At 33.9% G+C, this 23,115-nt stretch overlaps 3 protein-coding genes across 12 annotated transcripts in view; 2 read left to right on the top strand and 1 right to left on the bottom strand.

The window, feature by feature from the left end:
* Positions 1-8,848, top strand: part of wu:fi04e12 (Desmoplakin-B) — a 33,919-nt gene extending 25,071 nt beyond the window's left edge. Inside the window, exons 21-24 of one of the 2 annotated variants that reach the window (XM_051138542.1) lie at positions 536-643; positions 751-849; positions 1,971-3,797; positions 5,103-8,848. In XM_051138542.1, the coding sequence (XP_050994499.1) occupies positions 536-643; positions 751-849; positions 1,971-3,797; positions 5,103-8,345 (5,277 nt within the window). In that variant the 3' untranslated portion in view covers positions 8,346-8,848. The remainder of the gene's footprint in view (positions 1-535; positions 644-750; positions 850-1,970; positions 3,798-5,102) is intronic. The other variant, XM_051138543.1, reaches the window with a different exon arrangement.
* Positions 8,849-10,856: 2,008 nt separating this feature from the next.
* tbc1d7 (TBC1 domain family, member 7) lies at positions 10,857-19,403 on the top strand. 4 transcript variants are annotated; one of them, XM_051138564.1, is made up of 8 exons: positions 10,857-11,061; positions 12,908-13,041; positions 14,668-14,748; positions 14,839-15,029; positions 15,102-15,239; positions 16,556-16,701; positions 17,062-17,191; positions 19,097-19,403. In XM_051138564.1, the coding sequence occupies exons 2-8, from the start codon at positions 12,930-12,932 to the stop codon at positions 19,181-19,183; spliced, it is 885 nt and encodes a 294-aa protein (XP_050994521.1). In that variant the 5' UTR covers positions 10,857-11,061; positions 12,908-12,929; the 3' UTR covers positions 19,184-19,403. The 4 variants fall into 4 exon arrangements, with proteins under 4 accessions (XP_050994521.1, XP_050994520.1, XP_050994522.1 ...); XM_051138563.1 differs by having other exon boundaries at positions 10,857-11,100; positions 12,914-13,041; XM_051138565.1 differs by having other exon boundaries at positions 10,857-11,100.
* Positions 19,404-19,694: 291 nt separating this feature from the next.
* Positions 19,695-23,115, bottom strand: part of phactr1 (phosphatase and actin regulator 1) — a 29,565-nt gene continuing 26,144 nt past the window's right edge. For 5 of the 6 annotated variants that reach the window (XM_051138552.1, XM_051138553.1, XM_051138551.1 and 2 more), the window contains exon 13: positions 19,695-22,223. In XM_051138552.1, the coding sequence (XP_050994509.1) occupies positions 22,208-22,223 (16 nt within the window). In that variant the 3' untranslated portion in view covers positions 19,695-22,207. The remainder of the gene's footprint in view (positions 22,224-23,115) is intronic. The other variant, XM_051138549.1, reaches the window with a different exon arrangement.

Here is a 23,115-nt window from a genome sequence, read left to right as displayed (position 1 = left end):
AAACTTTTTTTTCAGCTGTTTGCAACATTTTTCATTATAATTGTTAAACTTGGTGAACTAAAATAACTGAAACTGAAATAAAAAAGCAAATTAAAGCAAATATTATGCAATTTTGCTTAAGTACATTTATGTTGTTTTTAGGATGTTTCTCAAAAACAAGATAACAAATTCTGAGAATATTTTTAAATAAATTAATTAAATTATGCTATAATTATTTTTTATTTAATTTTATTTTTAATTTTAATTATTTAAATTATTTAATTATTTAAAAAAAGGTAAATAAAGAAAAACAGAACAAGTCTTTTGCAAATGCTGTTAACAATAAAAGCAATTATCTTATGTAATTTTTGCTTCTCATATATTTATCAAAACTATATAGACATATAAAAGCTAGTAAAAATGACAAAAACACACAACATAATTATTAAAACTGAATTCAAATTTAAATAAAAATGGAAAATGGAAACAAAAGCTTACTAAAATCTAATTTCAGATCTAACTGCATTTATTAATCACGTGAACCTTCTCTCTATAGAACTATGAGCTTGAGTTGGCATCTTACAGCGCTGGACTGGAAACTTTGCTCAACATCCCCATCAAGAGGACTGTGCTGCAGTCACCATCATCCACCATTTCAGAAGAGGTATACTTACAAAAACTCATTTTCCTGGACAACACATGCAATGCACTATTATTGCAATGTTGTTTTATTATAACAATATTCTTTTTGTACTCATCTTTGTCTCCCAGGTCTCTTCTCTAAATGCACACTACTTAGAATTGCTCACCCGCTCAAGCGATTACTACAAACTTCTCATGGCTTCCCAGAAGAACATGGAAGAACTGAAGGTATATAAAGACATGTCGGTTTTGGCAGAGTAAAGTAAAGAAATTAAGACGGCCATAAATAGTATTGTAATTTTATAGTTATACTATATAATTTTATTTCCCCTCAAATACTTATTTTATTTATTATTATTATTATTTTATAATCGTATTCAGTACTGGGTAGTATCTGATTACATGTAATCTGGTAATCAGATCACAAAATTAAGTACTTATAATTAGATTACGTCTTTTACCTAATATATTTATGTGAAGTACCACTTAAGATTTTAAGGTAATTAATAATATTATTAATAAATATTTGCATGTTCACGGTTCTCAGGCATTGGTTAATGGTCACATGACATGTAGGTAAACAAACAAAATATTTATTATTTTTTTTAGTAAATTTATTTTAACTGTTTGCATTTTAAAACAAATTAATTTAATTTTTCATTTTAATTATTTAATTAATTATTAGCTTTGATGTCATTTTAATGCAATTAATGTTGTTAATAACATTGAACAGAATATATTTTAATACTCTTTGTATTTTTATAAATATGTACAATATTTTCTTATTTAAATCAATGATAAATAGGTTAGGTCACAAGTAATCTAAAAGTAATCAAAAAGTAGTCTGATTTAGGGCTGTCAAACGATTAAAAGTTTGAGTTTGCCTAATATGTGTATATATATAAATACAAACACATTCATGTATATATTTAAGAAATATTTACAAGTATATGTATTTATTATATTTTTTTAATATAATTTAAATTATATATACTTAAAAATATTTTGTAGATAAATAACATATTTCTCTTAAATATATACATTAATTTGTGTGTATTTATATATGCATTAAAAATTACACAGAGTACACATACATATATTAGGCAAACTCAAACTTTCATTTTGTATGCGATTAATCGTTTGACAGCCCTAGTCTGATTATATTAGTTAAATGTGTAATATAAAGCTTTGAGCTGTCTTTTAAATAGTTTTAGGACACAAATCAACAGATAATTTGGCCAAATGTTGGTGTAAGGCTTCATGATGCCAGGTTTTATTTTCAAGGGACTTGCCTGGTAAATATATAGTTATTTGGCACAAAATAATGAATTTTAAAATGTTTTCTGCAGATCCGGAATACCAGGATTGAGCTGCTTGAGGAGGAACTTCAGCAGATGCGAGATGCTATTAAGGATCACGCTGCCAACAATGCATCTTTGCAGGAGGCTCTTCTGAAATATCAGCAAGAGCTGAATGAATCGCAGACACACCGGCTGTCTCTGGAAGAAGTGAAGAGGACTGAGACTTTGAAGTGCATGGCCACACAGGAGAGCCTGGACTCTTCTACCAACCGCCTTCAAGAGCTTATGGACGAAGTACGTCGACTCAAACTTCAATTGGACGATATGGAGAGGAAAAAGAAAGTCGTGGAAGAGCGCTACACGTTTTTGCAGGAAGAACACGATGAAACAATGCGCAAGAAACTCAAGGAACTGGAGCAGACCAGCTGGGCTAAGATGGAGCTGGAAAAGACGGTGTCTGAAAGGACCCGAGAGCTGGAGCGTCTGCGAAGGGAGTTGGAAGACGAGGCTCGGCGCATCAAGGAGGCGCAGGCGGAGCTGGCAAAGGTAAGGCAGGAGCACAACATAGAGATACGAGAGATGAAACAGACCTACGAGTCTCAAATCCACGTTACTCAGACCAGCATGCAGAAGCTTTCGCAGCAGAAGGAAAGCGATGCTGCTTCCATGAGTCTGGAGTTTGAAAGATTACAGGGAGAATCTAGGGAGTTGAAGGAGCAGCTGCAAAGGCTTCGTGTCTCCCTTGCCCAGGAGGAGGCTCAGAGGAAGCACCTGCAAGAGGAGGTCCAGAGACTTAGTGCTGTAAGTACAGAGGAAGGCCGAAAGAGGCATGAGCTGGAATCTCAAGTACAGCTGCTGCTTAGCCAGAAGCATGAAGCAGACAACAAAATGAGGGAGGTGCAGGAGAGCTCCACTCGGACTTTGCAAGAAAAGAGTAGTGAGATCAACCGTCTCACGCGGTGTCTTGAAGAGGAGCAGCGTCTGAAAAGATCTTTAGAGGCCGAGACCAGGCGACTGAAGGAGGAGTTGGCCGACCTCAAAACTAAGAATGAAAACTTTAATGCGGAGTTGGTTCAACTTCACTCTTCCCACCAAGAGTTGAGCCTCATCCGGGTGGAGCTAGAAGCCCATGCTCTTGAAAAAGGCCGGTCTGAACAGACTATTGCGCGCCTCCAAACACGCATTCACGAGCTCCAGGAGGAACTGAAGCACTTGGAAAGTGAGTTGGAGAAGCAGCGGCAAGTGGCGGAAGAGGAGGCCAGCAAGCGCAGGAGAACGGAGTCACAACTTGAAAAGAGCAGCCAGGCCATGCGAGAATACACCACTACAATCACCACACTCCGTAAGAGCCAGGAAGAGACCAATCTTGAGGCCAAACATGCAGATGAAGAATGCAAGCAGCTGAAGGAGGCCCTAGACCGTGCATTGAAGGAGCACAAAGTGACTTCTCAGAGCCTGGCCGTCTTGAAAGCCGAGATGAACACTCTGAAACTGCAGCTGACGCAGGAGCAGGGCCGTGTCCAAGACTCCAACCAGCGCTATGAGGCCCTTCATCGTAGCATGGAGGAGAAGACTTGTGCATTAAACATAGGCACCGCTGAAACTGAGCGTCTGCAAAGGCTCAACGAAACTCTGACCAAAGATCGTCTCCGCCTGGAGGAAGAGCTGCGCTCTGTGCGTCTAGCACATGACGAACTGCTCCAAAACAAAAAGCGCGGAGATCGGGAACTGACTGAGCAAATCGCAGCTTTGCAGAAACAGCTTGAGTCCAGCCAGCGCGCCAGTGCAGAGCATGACAGGCTTATGCGGCAGCTCTCACGAGAGAGAGAAAAACTGCAAGTGGAGATAGAAAATGTACAAAAACAAGCCAGAGAGGTACTAGGATAACTAGAGTTCTGGAGTTACAATGCGTAGATTTAGTTAGCTGCATGCATCTCTCTCACACACTGCATGCTATAAATTGTTATTGTCTTGACATGCAAAATATATGCCTATACCAACCTGCCATATTTTTGCATGTCTCAATGTGCATGTTTGACCTATGTCCACACCACACCCTGCAGAGTTGCATCTTAATACACGCCTCTGTAGTTTGTCCTTTGCAAGCTTCCACGCTGCGTGCTTGTTTTGCGCAACAGCATCCACTGCATACATGATCAACCACATTCAAAACATATCAACCTAACAGCTATTGTTCTTGGCAACCTCTGTAATTTTGATACATTAGAACAGGTGTAGCAAACCCTGCACATGGTGGGCTACTGTGCTGCAGAGTTCAGCTCCAACTCTAATCAAACACACCTGAACCAAATAATCAATGTGTTTGGGATTACCAGGCAGCTGCGTTGGAGTGGGGTTGGAACTAAAGTCTGCAGGAGGGTAATCCTGCAGGAGCAGGGTTGGCTACTTCTGCCTTAGAAGCTAAGCCATGTAGTTTGAAAACCAATCAGTTCTGTTTTGGAATTCTCAATGAATGATAAATCATTGTCATACAATAACAAATCATTGTCCCATCTCAGCGGTAGGCAAGTTCGGATCTAGAGAGCTGCAGTCCTGCAGAGTTTAAAGATTTGTTTTTGGCATTTTTGCATTGATTTTTATTAGGACAGTATAGCAGTGACATGAAACGAAGTGGGAGAGAGAGAAGGGGTGAGTTCGGGAAAGGTTCATGAGCCAGGACTCAAACTCGGGACACCCAGAGCACAATGGCGCTATATGTCAGCGCGCTACCCACAAGGCTATCAGCGCCCACGGTCCTGCAGAGTTTAGCTCTGATCCTAATTAAACACACCTGAACAAGCTAATCAATGTCTGAAGGTGATGTCTAAGGCCAGGGGTACCCAAACTCGGTCCTGGAGGCCCAATGTCCGGCAGAGTTTAGCTCCAGCTTGCCTCAACTCACCTGCCTGAAAGTTTCTAGCATGCCTAGTAAGCTGGTTTAGGTGTATCTAATTGGGTTAGAGCTAAACTCTGCAGGACACCGGCCCTCCAGGACCAAGTTTGGGCACCCCTGACTAAGGCTATAAGCAGGTGTTTTTTTCCAGAGTTGAAGCTGAACTTTGCAGGACTGCGGTTCTACTCCTGTCCTGAAAAATCATATACAGAATTATCACCTTAAATACTGTCAAATATATTTTAAACGATAAAACAATAATCTTCTCTTTGGTCCTTTTGTTGCAGACTTCAACTGTGATCCAAACATCCCAGTATCAGTGCAGCAGCCTGGAGCAAGAGCGGGATGGCCTCATCAAGAAAATGGGCACAATGGAACAGGATATAATGCGCTTGAAAAAGCTTGAGGACGAGCTAGCCCGTATCAAACTCTCACTGGAATCGGAACTGCGACTCAAATCACAGATGCAGGAGGAGAATGAGAGGATCAAGAAGGATTTTACCCAATGGAAGACCAAATGTGCGACGCATGAGGAGCAAATTCGACAGCACAACTCGGAGCGCTCTGGCATGGAGAGGCAATTTAACTCGGTCCAGGCTGAGATGGAGAGGCTGAGGATGCAACTGAAGGAGACTGAGGAACGCTACAGGCTGCTCTTGCAGAACTTGGAACGAGAGAGGGCAGAGATGCAGTCACTTCGAGAGTCACAGCAGAATGAGCTGCTGAGACTGCAGCGGAAACCGGATGGTGCCACCAAATACACCCAGACAGACCTAACGGACTCCTCCTCACTGGTCTTCGAAGGTGTCCGCAAGAAGGTCACTGCGCAGCAGCTGCATGACTGTGGTGTGCTTGACAAGGTGACATTTGAGCAGTTGATGAATGGCCAGCGGACTGTCGAAGATGTATCTGTCGATATCAGGCTCAATCTTAAAGGCACCGGAGCCATTGCAGGGCTGGCAGGAGGACCTAAAGGCAAAATGACCTTTACCGAGGCCAAAAACCAAAATCTGATTTCAGACGAGAGTGGAAACATGTTGCTGGAGGCTCAAGCTGCCACAGGGTACATCATAGATCCCAGAGCCAATGTGAGGATGACTGTTGAGGAGGCTTGTCTGAACGGACTTGTGAATGAAGCTGACAAGAAGCAGCTATTGATTGCAGAGGCTGCCTGCATTGGGTTCAGGGATCCCAAAACTGGGAAACTCCTGCCAGTTAGCCAAGCCATGAAGAAAGGAATAGTTAACCGAGAAACAGCTCTGCGACTCCTGCAGGCACAAGAGGCGGCGGGAGGCATCATCGATCCCACCCTTAGTGTCTATCTTTCCAAAGATACTGCCATGGACCGTGACCTTGTTGATGGGGATCTTTATCAAGCTCTAAATGCCAAACCTGATTGCTATATTGATCCCGACACTGGTCTACATGCCAGCTATGTTACCCTCAAGAAGCGATGCAAGGCTGACCTCAGCAATAGCTTGCTCCTGCTTCCAGCTCCAGAGAAACCCATGACTGTAAAGGGACTGCGTCATGAAGTTAGTGTATCAGATCTGGTGGATGCAAAATTGCTGCAAACTTCGGACGTAGATAATCTGAGAGAGGGCAAGATCACCAGCCAAGATATTGAACACAGGCTTCGGGCGTATCTCCGAGGGTCAACCTGCATTGCTGGGATTTATGACGAGACCAAGGACTGTACCTTGCCCATCTACCAGGCCATGAAGGATGGGCTTCTGCGACCAGGCACTACCTTGGAGCTTCTGGAGGCCCAGGCCGCCTCAGGCTTCATGATTGATCCCATCCTCAACGAGTACTACACAGTCGAGGAGGCTTGTAAGAAAGGACTGGTGGGTGTGGAGTTCAAAGACAAGCTTCTGGCTGCCGAGAGAGCAGTAACTGGCTACAAAGACCCAGGCACCAACAAGATGATCTCTCTTTTTGAAGCCATCGAGCGTGGTCTTATTGAAAAAGGGCATGGCATCCGTCTTCTGGAGGCTCAGATTGCAAGTGGTGGCATCATTGACCCTAAACACAGTCATCGAATTGATGTTGATGTGGCGTACCAAAAGGGCTACTTTGGTGAAGAGATGAACCAGATTCTGAAAGATGAAGGAGATGACACGAAGGGTTTCTTTGACCCGAACACAGAGGACAATTTGACCTACTTGCAGCTAAAGAGCCGTTGCATTGCAGATAAGAAGACAGGACTGGTGCTTCTCCCCCTTTACGATAAGAGAAAGATGCAGCAGAAGAACTCTACAAGAAAGAGACGGGTACTGATTGTTGATCCCGAAAGTAATAAAGAGATGACGGTGCGTGAAGCCTATGAGAAGAAACTCATAGACTACGAAACCTTTTTGGAATTGTCTCAGCAAGAGTGTGAATGGGAAGAAACCATCATCACTGCCCCAGATGGCTCGACCAGTACGGCTATAATGGACAAGCAAACAGGCATTCAATACGACTTGAAAGACCTGCTTGTTAAGGGAGTGATTGACCAAAATGTCCTTGATAAGTATCGTTCAGGAAATCTCACCCTTACAGAACTTGCAGATATGATCACCAACAAGACGAAGATCCTAGGCAAACCCCTCAGCTCTTCTGTCGCCTCATCGTCTTTCACATCCCAGATGACAACGAAAAGCCAGATAATCAAAACTGAAACCATTAAAACGGAGCGCATCTCCAGTGAATACGATCCACTCTCAACAAACTCCACCAAACATGTTTCCAGCATGTCAATCAAACTGACCCCATTAGTAGAAACGATTGAGGAACAGAATCCAGTTGGAGCCATTTTCGACACCGAGAAGCTGGAGAAGATCAGCATATGTGATGCTCTGAAGCGAGGAATCATCGATTCCATCACCGCGCAGCGACTCATGGAGGCTCAAGCTTGCACCGGAGGGGTTGTGAACCCTGAAAACGGTCGCCGTATATCTATTCAGGAAGCAACCCGACTTGGAATCCTTGATGACGACATGGCTAACAGGATAAAACCTGCCCAGAAGGCGTATATTGGTTTCGAAGAGGTGAAAACAAAGCGTAAGATGTCAGCCGCCGAGGCTGTCAAAGAAAAATGGCTGCCGTACGAAGCAGGCCAGCGCTTCCTCGAATTCCAGTATTTAACCGGCGGGCTCTTCGACCCAGAACATGGGTGCAGACGTTCGCTCGAGGATGCATTGCAGCTCGGATGGCTGGACATGAGAGCGGCTCAAAGGCTCCAGGATACGCGCCACCACCCCAAGACCCTCACCTGCCCCAAGACCAAGCTGAGGATATCCTACAAAGAGGCTCTGGAAGGTTGCATGACTGAGGAAAACACAGCCATCCGCATGCTTCCAGCCGCCACAGTTTCATCACGTGGAATCAGCAGCCCCTACAACCTCTCGAATCCTGGATCGGCCTCGGGCTCTCGTAGCGGATCCCGTAGGGGCAGCGTAGATTACGCCTTATCCCCCTCTTCGTCTTCTAGATACAGCAGCTTCAGCTACAGCAAAACCTCTTTCAGCTCCAGATCACTTTCCTAAACGATCATTTTGCACTGTGCAGTGTTCTAAAACACAATTATCCATCAGAGTATTTTAGAATAACGTTATGAGAAAATCTGTAACGTTTATTAATGAATATGAGGATGGTGTTCTAAATGAATCAGCATTTTTTTTTTACCACCTTGTTTGTAAAACTAAAGAAGAACCAATAGCATTTAAAGTTTCTTAAATCTATATTGAATGTATTAATACAAAAATACACTTAATTTTGCCTGCTTACTTACATTCTGGGGGTTTTGAAAATTCTGCTTTTGAATTTTATTAAACTGATATTAAAGCTGTTTTTAACACTAGATGGGTAAAGATTTCACTTTCCTGTTTCTGTTTTTACACTAATACTTGAATTGCTGTATTTTTTCCTGAAAGTTTCAGTGCCTTCACTTTACCTTTGTACTAGCCTGAATTACCTTGTGAAAGTTACTTTCTAACAGAATGTCTGACATTTTTCTTACGGTTTTAATGCTCAAATAAAGAAAGACCTCATTAAATTTATGGCTCATAAGTTATTTCATGCTTACAACAACCTAATCCAGGCCTGACCTCACAATATTTACTATTAAACTTAAAAACTTAACGTTAAAACATTTAATTCAATTGTTTTATTAATGGTTACAACCAAAGAAAGATCTGTTCTTAAATGCGTGTTAAAGGATCTTATATTCTGAAGATATGAAGATTAATTCACAAGTATTATCATATACATGAAAATATGTTTATTATTGAAGATAAATGATTACTAGCAGCCTGATTCATGGCTAATCAGCTTAGGAGAAGAATGTTTACAAACAGTGCAGATAAATAACTAGTCTTATTCAACTTAACATTTTTGGAATGCTGCTGTTGCTAATATTTATTGAAAATAAATAAATAAATAAATAAAGAGTATAAAAAACATTAACATTTAGGTGACTTTAAAATCTCAATTTATTAATTCCCTCATAACGCATTCAGGTCTGTTTTGACCTGGAAGAGATACATAAGAACTTATATTACAAAAAAAAAAAATATATATATATATATATATATACACTACCGTTCAAAAGTTTGGGGTCAGTACATTTTTATTGTTTCTTTTTCTTTTTTTTCTTTTTTTTTTTCTTTTTTTTAAGAAATTAATACTTTTATTCACCAAGGATGTATTAAGTTAATAATGAAAAGTTTATTAAAAGTTAATAATAAATAATTTACATTGTTATAAAATATTCATATTTTGAATAAACACTGTACTTTTTAAACTTGTTATTCATGAAAGAATCCTGAAAAAAATAATAAAATCACAGGTTCCAAAAAATGTTTAGCAGCACAACTGTTGATATTATCCAACATTGATCATTCTAATAATAAATCTGCATATTGGAATGATTTCTGAAGGATCATGTGACACTTAAGACTGGAGTAACAGCTGATAAAAATTCAGCTTTTCATCACAGGAATAAATTCTATTTTAAAGTATGTTAAAATAAAAAACATTTTTTTTTTCTATATTTTTAATCAAATAAATGCAGCCTTGATGAGCATAAGAGACTTCTTTCAAGACTATTGCAAGTCTTACTGACCCCAAACTTTTGAACGGTAGTGTATATAGTGAAGTAAATTTAGTTTTTTTTTTTTTAATTGCAAGTGCATTAAGACATTCAAAATATTATTTTTTAACACTTTTTTAAAATGTAATAAATAAATAAAAATATGCATACATACATAGGTAATTTTTGGCTATGGATGGAGTAGCATTAGGTGTCAAAAATACTTTTGTAAAATGGTTTACAACGTTATATTAGTGTTTTTTCCCCTTCATTTCTCACTTTTTTTTTTTTTTTTTTTTTTTTGCTATCGTCAGAAAGTGAAAGTTACTGCAAGTAAAATTAATTTTGTGCTGAAAACATTTCAGACTAGTATTTATGTTGTTTTGATGTTGTACTGTTACAAATAAATAAGTAGGTCTGTCGGGCTGTTTTTAACAATCATGAGTTATAAAGTCAAAGGAATTTAATTATCTAAGATTTGAATGCATTACGAGGGGTTATGAAAGCAAGTATTTGTACTTTTTTACTGAACAGAATGTCAACACAATACAATTAAATTCCAACAAATACAAAATAATTGCATTTTGTTATTTTGAAGGCAATATGGACTCAATATTATGCTTCACTTCATTTTTAAACGCTATAAAACGTTTTTTTTCCACCTGAAAAGGTACATATATGAATATTCCATTTATGAATAATATTTTAATTTGGCCATTAAAATAATAAAAAAAAAAGAAAATAATTTTAAAAAGTGTGTGTCTGTTTATCTCTAGAGTTTTCAATAATGCCTAAAAGAACGTTTCCACAGTAAAGTAACATTAAAACGCTGCCAACAATAAAATCAAGTGCATTTCGCCAAAAAAAAAAAAAAAAAAAAAAAAAAGATATAAGGGCGTGTTTGTCCAATCTTGTTGGAGTTGAGCCGTGAGCGCGCCACTTGCTGGGCACGCGCGAAAGTACAACAATACGAGGACGTAAATTACATCCGGGGTCACAGGGCTGCAGCTAGCTGCATTTCCAGACGTGCACATTTGCAGGCTTTTATTGAAGATTTAAAGATGATAATTCGGCATTTATGAATTGAATGTAAAGTTCAGTCAGATGTTTGACTGATAAATTGTTTGAAGAAGCTGTCGGCTGAGGAAAACCGCTGAGATCTGCCGTCTGAGGTGAATAAATGCTGCTTTTCAATATAATGAACATAGCAGGTATGTCTGAGGTAAACTTAACGAGTTTTTTCAGTTGTAATACTTACTGTTTGAACTTGTATTTTGAAAATAGTCTGTTAGATTCTACTTTATTATTATTTATTATAGCTGAAACAGAAATACTATAGTATTATATCGTTTTGGGCCATGAAAATACCGTGGTATATGAATATATTAATCATTCACACCCATGGCTGTGTCAGTGCTGCAGGTGACTATTTGATGCTATTATTGTTTTTATAAATACTATGATGTGATCTAACATCATTGAGGTGTCATTTACTGTACACTGTGTGCAGAATTATTAGGCATGTTGATATTCTGGTCATATTTTTTTTCCAAACACATTTTCCAAACCACATCAGTCTTAATAACTACTGTTAATTTTGTATTTAATCATTTATATGTGATATATAACTGTCCGTGAAGGCTGGAAGTGAAAAACTCCTTATATTCAGGTGTGCATAATTATTAGGCATGTTTTCTTTTACAGATAAAATGAGCCAAAAAAGAGATTTAACCCAGACTGAAAAGTCCAGATTATTATGAGAAGAATGCAATACTAATGCATTACAAGAATTTGCAAAGTTAAGGCTTGACCATTGGACGGCGAAATGCTTGTTGAGTCTGCATGGTCAGAAAAAACAGGTGGAGAAGAAAAGATGCATGTTAAGAATTAGCTGTGACACCATCAGGAACCGTTTAGTCTCCAGCGCCACCGTTTTCCAGAACTGCAACCTACCTGGAGTCTTCAGAAGTGCAATGTGTCAAGAATAACAAGCTGACGTGTTGTGAAGTACATGAAGACAGTTTTTTTTCTTTTACAGGCTTTATAGACAGATAAGTTGAGAGTGACTCTTGAAGGACAAGCATCACATCCTCTTGTACCTCTGATTCAAGAATTTATCTTCCAAAATCTGGCAGTAAGTTTTGGGAGTTCATTTTAGTCCATCTCTGCAAGTCAGACCTTTCAGGATAGGAGTCTAAACATGAACTCCAAAAATGTACTGCCAGATTTTGGAAGATAAATTCTTGAATCAGAGGTACAAGAGAATGTGATGCTTGTCCTTCAAGAGTCACTCTCAACTTATCTGTCTATAAACCTATAAAAAAAAAAAAAACAGTCTTCATGTATTTCACAACACGTCAGCTTGTTATTCTTATTAAGTCAGGGGCATTTTTTAGGATTTTTTACCAAGTGAAGTCTCTGAGAACCTGACACATTGCACTTCTGAAGACTCCAGGTAGGTTGCAGTTCTGGAAAACGGTGGCGCTGGAGACTAAACGGTTCCTGATGGTGTCACACCTAATTCTTCACCTTAATTCCTAATTCTTTTGCAGTTAACATGCATCTTTTCTTCTCCACCTGTTTTTCTGACCATGCAGACTCAACCAGCATTTCGCTGTCCAATGGTCAAGCCTTAACTTTGCAAATTCTTGTAATGCATTAGTATTGCATTCTTCTCATAATAATCTGGACTTTTCAGTCTGGGTTAAATATCTTTTTTGGCTCATTTTATCTGTAAAAGAAAACATGCCTAATAATTATGCACACCTGAATATAAGGAGTTTTTCACTTCCAGCCTTCACGGACAAGTTATATATCACATATAAATGATTAAATACAAAATTAACAGTAGTTATTAAGACTGATGTGGTTTGGAATTGGTAAAATGTGTTTGGAAAAAAAATATGACCAGAATATCAACATGCCTAATAATTCTGCACACAGTGTAGTCTTAAGATGGGGTTAATATGGTAAAGTGTCATTACCAGTGCAGGTAAATGTGTTGATATTGTTTTTGAGTTGCAGCTTCACATCAGTGATCATGGCTGATGATCCTCAGAGAAACTTCCGCTCTGCATATTATGAAAAAGTGGGTTTCAGAGGAGTGGAGGAGAAGAAATCACTTGAGATCCTGCTGAAGGACAATCCACTGGGTAAGAGACATTACAGAGGTTTATTCAGATGTGTTCAGATATTCCTTCTGTGGACTCACCATTGTTGTTATTGCTTTGTTTTCCACAATTAATTAATTAATTAATTATGTAAGTATGAATGTATGTATGTATGTATGTATTTATTTATCAATGAAAATGACAGGTGTTATATTTTTTAAATGATTTTATGTTACATTTTAATGTTGGTTTAAGTGTTTAGTAGCCAGACAGAACTGATTTTTTTCTTGTGAACCTATACTCATTCATCATTGTTATTATTATTTATTATTATTATTGGTTTAAGAGTTCAATTACCATTCAAAACAACTTTTTATTTTTTTAATAGTATAATAAATAATAATAACAGGTTTGTTTTATTTTAATCTTATAATAATAATAAGAAGAATAACAATACTAAATTAATATAAAATTGTATAATGTTAATTAATTTATTTTTATTGATATTTAATCATGCAGAATAGATTTTTAGCAATACAGTAAATAATAATTATAATTGCTGTTATTATAATTTAATTTTAATTTTTAATGTTGGTTTAGAAGTTTACCATTGAAAATGGCTTTTTATTTTTTTTGTTTTTTATAGTATAATAAATAATAATAACTTTGTTTTATTTTTTTAAATATTAATAATAACAACAACAATAATAATAAATTAATATTCTATAGTATTTATTTATTTATTTATTTATTTATTTATTAATATTTAATCATGCAAAATAGATTTGTTTTGTTTTTCCAACACAGTAAATAATAATAATAATTATTATTATTATTATTTATTTTTTATGCATTTTTAATTTTTAATGACAGATTTATAACAGATAATAACAGATTTTTCCTTCCGAACCTATAATAATAAGAGCTGTTATTATAATTATTACTATGATTTAAATTTTTATGAATTTTTAATGTTGGTTTAAAAAGTTCAATTACCATTCAAACCAGCTTTTTATTTGTTGTTCTTTTTGTAGTATAATAAATAATAATAACAGGGTTGTTTATTTTTGTCTTATAATAATAATAACAATAAGAATAATTTAACAATAATAATATAATAATTTAATAAATAATAATAATAATTTAATAGACAATTATTATTATTGCATGTATTTATTTATTTAAATTAATATTTAATTATGCAGAATATTTTTTTTTTCAACTTGGTAAATAATAATAATTTATAACATCTAGACACAGCATTAAATAATAATTCGTTTTTTTTATTTTTAATGTTGATGTTCCGTGAAGGATTTTTTTTGACACTATATTATTATTGTTGTTGTTGTTGTTGTTGTCATTATTAATACATTTATATAATAATAGCTATGTTTAATGTTGGATTAAGTGTTTATTAATCACATTAAACACAGTAATAAGTAATAATATTTATTGTGCATTTATTTCTTTATTTTTATGTATTTAAATATTGGTTTAAATGTTCAATAACCATACATTTTAGCACAGTAATTAATAATATAAATTTTATATGCAGTAGTTTTTTTTTTTTTTTTTTTTCCAGTTTATGTCTAGCTGTAAAATGCTGTGTCTCTCTCACTCTGTCATATGAAGATATGAACGATCAGTGTTTGTTGCTGATGTTTTCAGATGTGGAGAAGTTGAGCACGTTTAGTCAGAGGTTTCCTCTGCCCTCCATGTACCGGATACACGTGTGGAAGGTCCTGCTGGGTGAGAACATGAATGATCATTCACATATGTAATATAACACACTGTGTCTGTAAATCAGTCTGGTGAATCTGTGTGTCCCGCCGTCTGCAGGTATCCTGCCGCCCCACAGCGATTCTCACGCTCTGGTGTCCCGGTATCGTGTCGAGCAGTTTGAGGACGTCAGCGGCGCTCTGACGGCCATGCGATTCGTCCACGCGTCCACCCCGCCGACGGAGCTCTATCTGCGCGTGTACCAGCTGGAGAGCCGACAGCTTCCCCGCAGGAGCGAACTCAGGCCTCCGGTGAGGAGCTCCCCGTGCGATTGTGGGTTTGTGGGTGATCAGGTGTGTTTGCTCATGTCTTTGATCTTGCAGGATGCAGAGGATGAAAACTTCCTGGCTATCGCCAGAGCGATGGAGGAGATCGTCGATGACCCGGTCGACTGCTATTGGCTCATTAGATGTTTCGTCAACCAGTTCAAGCACAAGTTTGGAGACTCCATCCCTCACCTGGTACATGTTGACCTGTTAAAGCAATAGCTATCAAAAGTTATTGTTTAAAAATGTATTTATTAATGATAACACATGTTTACACTGTGTTACTTTTATTATAAACATATAGAACAGATTTTTTACAGAAATTCTTTTTGTTACTGTAATAAATATTAACAGTTATTATTATTATTATTAATATTATTACTATTATTATTTATTAATTTTTATGCTTTTTTTAAAGTTTTGGTTTAGGAGTTATTATTACCTAAGTTGTTATTGTTATTGTTACTTTATTATTATTTATTATTATTATTATTACTATATTATTATTTTTATGTTTTAAAAAATAATAGTGTAAATAGTGTAAAAAAATAACACTATAAAGTGTTATTGTGTAGTGTTGTTATTATTATTATTAATAATAAAAAATATTTTTATTATTTTTATGCTTTTTTTGGGTTTAGGAGTTAATAACCATCCAGAACATTTTTTTTAACTGTAATAATTTCAGTTGTTATTATTATTGTTACTTTATTATTATTATTTTTATGTTGTTGTTATTATTATTATCATATTATTATTTTTTTTTATGTTGGTTTAAATGTTCAGTAACCACTAAGAACAGATTTGTGCTTTTGTTGTTTAAAAAATAACACTTATATAGTGTAATTATGTAGTGTTATTAAAGTGTTGTTATTATTAATTATTATTATTATTATTATTATTATTATTATTATTATTATTATTATTCGGGTTTTTTTATGATTTGTAACATTGGCTTAAAAGGTTCAATAATTTAGCGCTATAATAAATAAAAACAGTTATTAGTATTAATGGTGTTTTTATTATTATTTTATTTATTATTATTATTATTATTATTAATTTTAATTATTATTTTATTTATTTATATTGGTTTAAGTGTTTGTTTTTATTTTTTTTATGTTTAAGTGTTCAGTAATTGTATTTTTTTTCCCTTTTAACACCATAATAAATAATAACAAATTTATTATTACAATTTTATTCTATTTATTTATTTATTTAAAATTATTATTTAATTCATTTTATGCAGTTTTCATTTTGGTTCAGTAACCATCCTTTTTTCCCCTCTTTTTTGGCTTTTTAATGAAAAATAAGTTGTTATTATTTTTTTTTTTTTATTAATTTATTTATGCCCCCTCACAGTTTTCCAAACTCCATTAATGTATGACAAAAATAGTCTGTGTTTAGACTATGTTTAGTCTGTGTTTCGTTCTTGTTCTGTGTTGTGCAACAGCTCACTGACGTAAAGTTTCTCCCATTTGTTTTTAATTAAAACCACTGTTTCTGTGTTTCAGCCAAAGAGTTTGGAGCACTTCCTGTCTCAGGAGGATGCTGCTCTACTGGCTCATCTGAAGACGTCTGGAGCTCTGAATTCACTGCCGTACTGTCTCTGGTTCAGACGCTGCTTTGCTGGCTGTTTACCAGAGTCTAGCCTACAGAGGTCAGACCACAGTCATCCCATTCACACGTCATGTTCACTCACTCATTTCTCTCAAAAATAAAGTAAAAACAGGAAAAATTATGAAATATTTTTACAATTTAAAATAACTGTTTTCCCTGTGAATATCTGTGAAAATGTAATTTATTTCTGTGATGCGCAGCTGAATTTTCAGCATCATTACTCCAGTCTTCAGTGTCACATGATCCTTCAGAAATCATTCTAATGTGCTGATTTGCTGCTCAACAAATATTTATGAATATTATCAATGTTGACATGAGTTGAAACCTTGATACATTGGGGACTGTGCTGTTGTGTGATTGGTTGACTGATGGACTATGCTGTGCTGTGATTGGTCAACAGGGTGTGGGATAAGGTTATCAGTGGCTCCTGTAAGATTCTAGTGTTTGTTGCCGTGGAGATTCTGCTCAGCTATAAGATCATGCTGATGGGAATGAGTGACCCGGATGGAGTTTACAACTTCCTGTCTAACGTGAGCCGCAAACATAATTCATCCATTGACATATAATGTGCAAAAACGGGCTTGTTTAAAGAAATGTTCTGAGTTCAGTATGTTAATTAATGTACTTAACCTTTACATTATGTCCCTTTTCAAAAAGTTATTTTTAAAATAATTTTTTTAATCTTTTAAATCCTCCAGTACCCTTGTTTCATAGACTTTCATTAATTATTTTATAATGTTGTTGTTGTTATTATTATTATTTCAACTACTGTTTTTGAGAAACACAAAATTATTTTATTTTTATTTTATTATTTATTATGTTTTGTCACATTCATTATATAAAATAAAATAACATTATTTTATTACTATTATTATTATGTGAACTACTGTTTTTTTTTTTAATTAGGGGACAACAAATATTTTTTATGTGTTTTATTATTTTATTTTATTAATTCAATTAACATTATTATTATTTATTATTATTATTATTATTATTATTATTGTTGTTATTATTATTACTACATAGACTGTGTATTTTTTTTTAATTGAGGAACAACAAATTGATCTTTTTTATTACATATAGTGTTTTTTTTATAGAGGAACATTTTTTATTATATTAATATATTACATAACATTATTTATTAATAGTATTATTACATGAACTACAGTTTTTTTTACTTAGGGTACAACAAATATTTTTTATTTGTTTTATATTTTATTAATTCAGTTAACATTATTATTATTATTATTATTACATGGACTGTGTGTGTTTTTTGTTTGTTTGTTTTGAAGAACCAAAAATCTTGTTTTTATTTTATGTTATATTAATATGTTACATAACATTATTTATTAATATTATTATTGTTATATTAATCGCTGTTTTTTAATTAAGGGACAACAAAGATTTTTATTTGTTTTATTATTTTATTTTATTAATTCAGTTAACATTATTATTATTATTACATGGACTTTGTGTTTGTTTTTTGAGGAACAAAAATATTATTTGTATTTTATTTAATTATATCAATATATTACATAACATTATTAATATTATTATTACAAGAACTACTGTTTTTTTAATTAAAGGACAATAAACATTTTTATTTGTTTTATTGTTTTATTTTATTAATTTAATTAACATTATTATTACAGTGACTGCGTGTTTTTTGTAGAGGAACAAAAATATTTTATATTAATATATTACATAACATTAGTTATTAATTATTATTACATGAACTACTAATTTTTTTATTAAGGGACAACAAATATTTTTTATTTGTTTTATTATTTTATTTTATTAATTCAATTAACACTATTACATAGGCTGTTTTTTTATATTGAGGAACAAAAATGTATTATTTTTATTTTATTATATTAATATATTACATAACATTATTTATTAGTATTATTACGTGAGCTACTGTTTTTTTTTTCATTAAGGGACAACAAATATATTTTGTTTTTTTTATTTTATTTTATTAATTCAAATAATATTATTACTACTACGTGGACTGTTTGTTTTTTTGGGGGGGGGACAAAAATGATTATTTTTATTATATTAATATATTCCATAATTTATTAATATTATTATTATTATTACAGGAACTACTGTTTTTTAAATTAAGGTAGTGGGACAACCATTTTTTTTTTTTTTTTGAGTAACAAACAATGTATTATTTTTATTTTATTTTTATTAATTTATTGCATGACATTATTTATTCATATTATTATATGAACTAGTTTTTAATTGAGAAACAATTAATTAAATGTATTGTTTTATTAATTTATTTTATTAATACAAATGATCAAAACACAAATGATGTTCAATAGAATATTAAACCCAGAAAAAAAATTACCTTTCACTAATGTTTTTATGTACCTACATGAACATACAAATGTTGCTGAAGCTTCTGCTCTCTTCTTCTCTCTGTACAGATGCCGCAGGAGAACACGGACGCCATCGTCAGTAAAGCCATCGATCTATGGCACAAATACTGCGGGACGCCCATGCACTCTGTATAAATCATAATTTCTGAGTTTTATGTGACTGAAACAGACTGAAAGCACTCAGATGTGGACGAGAGGAACTCGACATGCATCAGCTGTGTGTGGTTGGTCTTTTATTAGGTTCCTTTACATGAGAATCTGCATACATCATTCAGGAGTGACAGTACGGTACATGACATGCCGTCCGCTCTCTTCCTGCGCTCTCTGAGCGAATAGCAGCAGCGGAAGAGAGAAACGCTAACGACTGGAAACAGAAAACACATCAATCATTCAAAACATGACGTCTGCTCTTCTGTGAGATGAGACTGTGTGTGTTTGTGTGTGTGTGTCACCGATCGGCCAAAAATACAGTTGTTTTTACACCCTCATGTTGTTCCAAACCTTTATGAATTCATATGATTTGTTTGACCTGGAAAAGTGCTTAAAAGTCTCTAAAATCCCTTTAATGAGCCACAGAAATAAAAAAACAAACATGTAGGTTTGGAACAAAAGAGGGTGAATAAATAAAGTCAGAAATATATATATAATTTTTTTTTTTTTTGGTGAAGTTTTCCTTTAATGCCCTGCCAATGTGTTCAGTATCAAAGTCCGTTAAAAATATTTATAAATAATATATTAACATAAAAACATCTCAGCACACATTGTTACAGTGGTAACGCTTTACAATAAGGTCTCATTTGTTCATTTAAGAACTAACAATGATTTTGTACAACATTTAATAATCTTTTTCAGTGTTGGTTAATAAAAATACAATTAAAGTACTTCGCAATGTATTAAATAATGTTAACAGATACAATTTTTAAAAATGTATTAGTAAACCATAAAATAAATAAAGTTGTATTTGTTAATATTTAGGTTATATTATTTAATAATATTACATTTAGTTAATATTATTAAAATATAAAAAAACATACATAAAAATCTAAAAAATCTAACCTTGTAAGTGCATTTCAAAAAATTATTTTATAATTTATATTTTATTATTTTTATTATTATTACTACTAAATGACCTATTGTTTGTTTGTTTTTTTTTACTGAAGAACAAGTTTTTTAGTTGGTTAAAATTTGAATAATTTTATTAAAAAAATTTAATTTTAAAAAGTTAATTTAATAATAATAACAATAGTAATAAATTATTAAACAATTTCTTATGCACATTTACTAATACTATAATTTCTATAACTAATAATTTATAAAATTAAAAGTTGCATTTGTTAACATTAATACAGTTATTAAAATAAAAATTTTAAATGTTATATACAACTTTTTACTAGTGAATTTTATAATTTACAAAATAAAATTAATATATGCTGTAAAAATGTTAACTAATGTAGTTGACTAGTTACCAAATTTAACCTTATTATAGTTAACTTCATGAACTAATAATTCTACAACATGTATTAGTTTTAATGTTAATTTTAACATTTATGAAATTTTTAAAATAAAAGTTGTATTTAACATTTAGGTAATATTATTATTAAAATAAGAAATTTCTAAAAAAAATAAATAAAATAAAATTAATAATTAAAATTAATAAAATTTACCATTAAATTTCTTGTAGGAATTATGTTAACTTCAAGATTTACTAATACATTTTTAAAATTAAAAATTGTATTTGTTCGCATTAAATAATGCACTGTGAAGTAACATGAATATTGCATTACTATTAACTAACATTAAATAAAACAAATGTTAACAAATGAGACCTTACTGTAAATGTTAAAATTCCTGTATGATCACTGTAAATAAAATACAAAAATTAAACGAATGTAACACTGATTATTGTTTCTCTTGCCTGTTTTGGTTTTATTTTGGCAACGCGACGCCCTGTAAAGTGGGCGGAGTTTAAAGGGTCGCCCTACGCTCGATCACATGACCGCTGAGCACCAGTGAGCGCATAACGAGACAAAGGTGGAACAAAAACCTGGTTTGAAAACACTCAACAGGACTCGTGAACAAACAATCACTCTTCAACACGTTATTGCTCTGTCCCGTCACTCAACTGCAGCATGAGCCCGTCAAGATCGCCTCCTGTGATTGGGCAGTAGTGTGGGCGTGGCAAACGTTGCTTTTATGTTATTGGTTAAAGATGTTTTGGGGGTTTTGACTTTTTAAAAAAATCATGTAGCACAAATAGTAACGCCAACATTTCCAAGGAATGAATGAACTGATAAAAATAAATATTTAAATGCAACAAATAAAAGCATCTGGCAGATGCAATAAAAGTTTAAAATCAAAGGCAGAAATGTGGAAACTAGAAGAGTAGTTCAGCCAAAAATGAACAGTTGCTGAAAATGTCCATCCAAGATGTAGATGTGTTTTTGGAGATATTGCATCACTTGCACACTGCAGTGAATGGGTGCCGTCAGAATGAGAGTCCAAACAGCTGATAAAAACATCAAAATAATTCACAAATAATCCACACCACTCCAGTGGTGATGTTTTTATCAGCTGCTTGGACTCTCATTCTGACGGCACCCATTCACTGCAGCGTGCAAGTTATGCAAAAATCTGATGAAGAAACAAACTCATCTACATCTTGGATGAACATTTCCAGCAAATGTATATTTTTGGGCAAACCGTTCCTTTAAAGACAGTTATATTTAGCGAGTAATAATATGGTTTGCGCTCATTAGAAAAGTCGTTTCCCTTGTGTTTTCCGTTTTTGAAAACTAAAAGGACTGGAATTTTTCAGTTACAAGTAGAAAATCAACTACATCGTCTGCTGCATTAAAAACCATCGCCTGGAAAAAACAAAAAAGAGAAATTTCATGGCGAAGAGCACGTAATATATCAGTTTTGTCAAAATATACACAAATATCCGCACACAGACAGATCGTCAGCTCTTCCGTATCCACCGGGCCGTCGACGCGCCGCCGGCGAGAGTCCAGCGGGGTCGGCTCGGGATCTGCTGCTCGTTCCTGCGTGTGATTCCTGATCAAAACGAGCAGCAGAGAGTCTGTTCAGGGTCCATTAAAGATGAACGGCTCCAAAGCAGAGAGAGAGAGATCGAGAGTTCACTGACCGACTGTAGCGGCACTATGGCCGATGAAACCTGCAGAGAACACAAGACCAGCTCACAATGTCAACACCGTATGCATGGACTATAGGCATGATGCACATCCCATAATGCACTACCAGTCAAAAGTTTTTGAACAGTAAGATTTTTAATGTTTTTTAAAAAAGTCTCTTCTGCTCACCAAGTCTGCATTTACAGTATTTGATCTGAAATACAGCAAAAGCAGTAATATTGTGAATATTTTTACTATTTAAAATAGCTGTTTTCTATTTGAATATATTTTAAAATGTAATTTATTTCTGTGATGTGCAGCTGAATTTTCAGCATCATTACTCCAGTCTTCAGTGTCACATGATCCTTCAGAAATCATTCTAATGCTGACTTGCTGTTCAAATAACATTTTTTTAAATTATCATTATCAATTTTCAATATTCTTTGAAGAATAGAAAGATCCAAAGATCAGCATTTATCTGAAATAAAAAATCTTTTGTAACATTATACACTATACCATACAAAAGCCTGGAGTCGGTATTAATTAATTAAGAGATTAATAGTTTTATTTAGCAAGGATGCTTTAAATTAATCAAAAGTGATGATATAGACATTTATAATAATGTCACAAAAGATTTTTATTTCAGTTAAATGCTGTTGTTCTGAACTTTCCATTTATCAAAGAAACCTGAAAAAAATTCTACTCCGCTGTTTTCAACATAATAATAATAATAGATTTTTTTTGACCTTCAAATCAGAATATTAGAATGATTTCTGAAGGATCATGAGACTGGAGTAATGATGCTTAAAATTCAGCTTTGAAATCACAGGAATAAATTACATTTTTAAGTCTATTTAAATAGAAAACAGTTCATTTAAATAGTGAAAATATCTCAGATTTTAGTGCTTTTGCTGTAATTTTAATCAAATAAATGCA

Source organism: Labeo rohita, chromosome 20 (assembly GCF_022985175.1).
Source record: "Labeo rohita strain BAU-BD-2019 chromosome 20, IGBB_LRoh.1.0, whole genome shotgun sequence".
NCBI lineage: Eukaryota > Metazoa > Chordata > Actinopteri > Cypriniformes > Cyprinidae > Labeo > Labeo rohita.
This window is presented reverse-complemented; position numbering and strand designations above follow the sequence as displayed.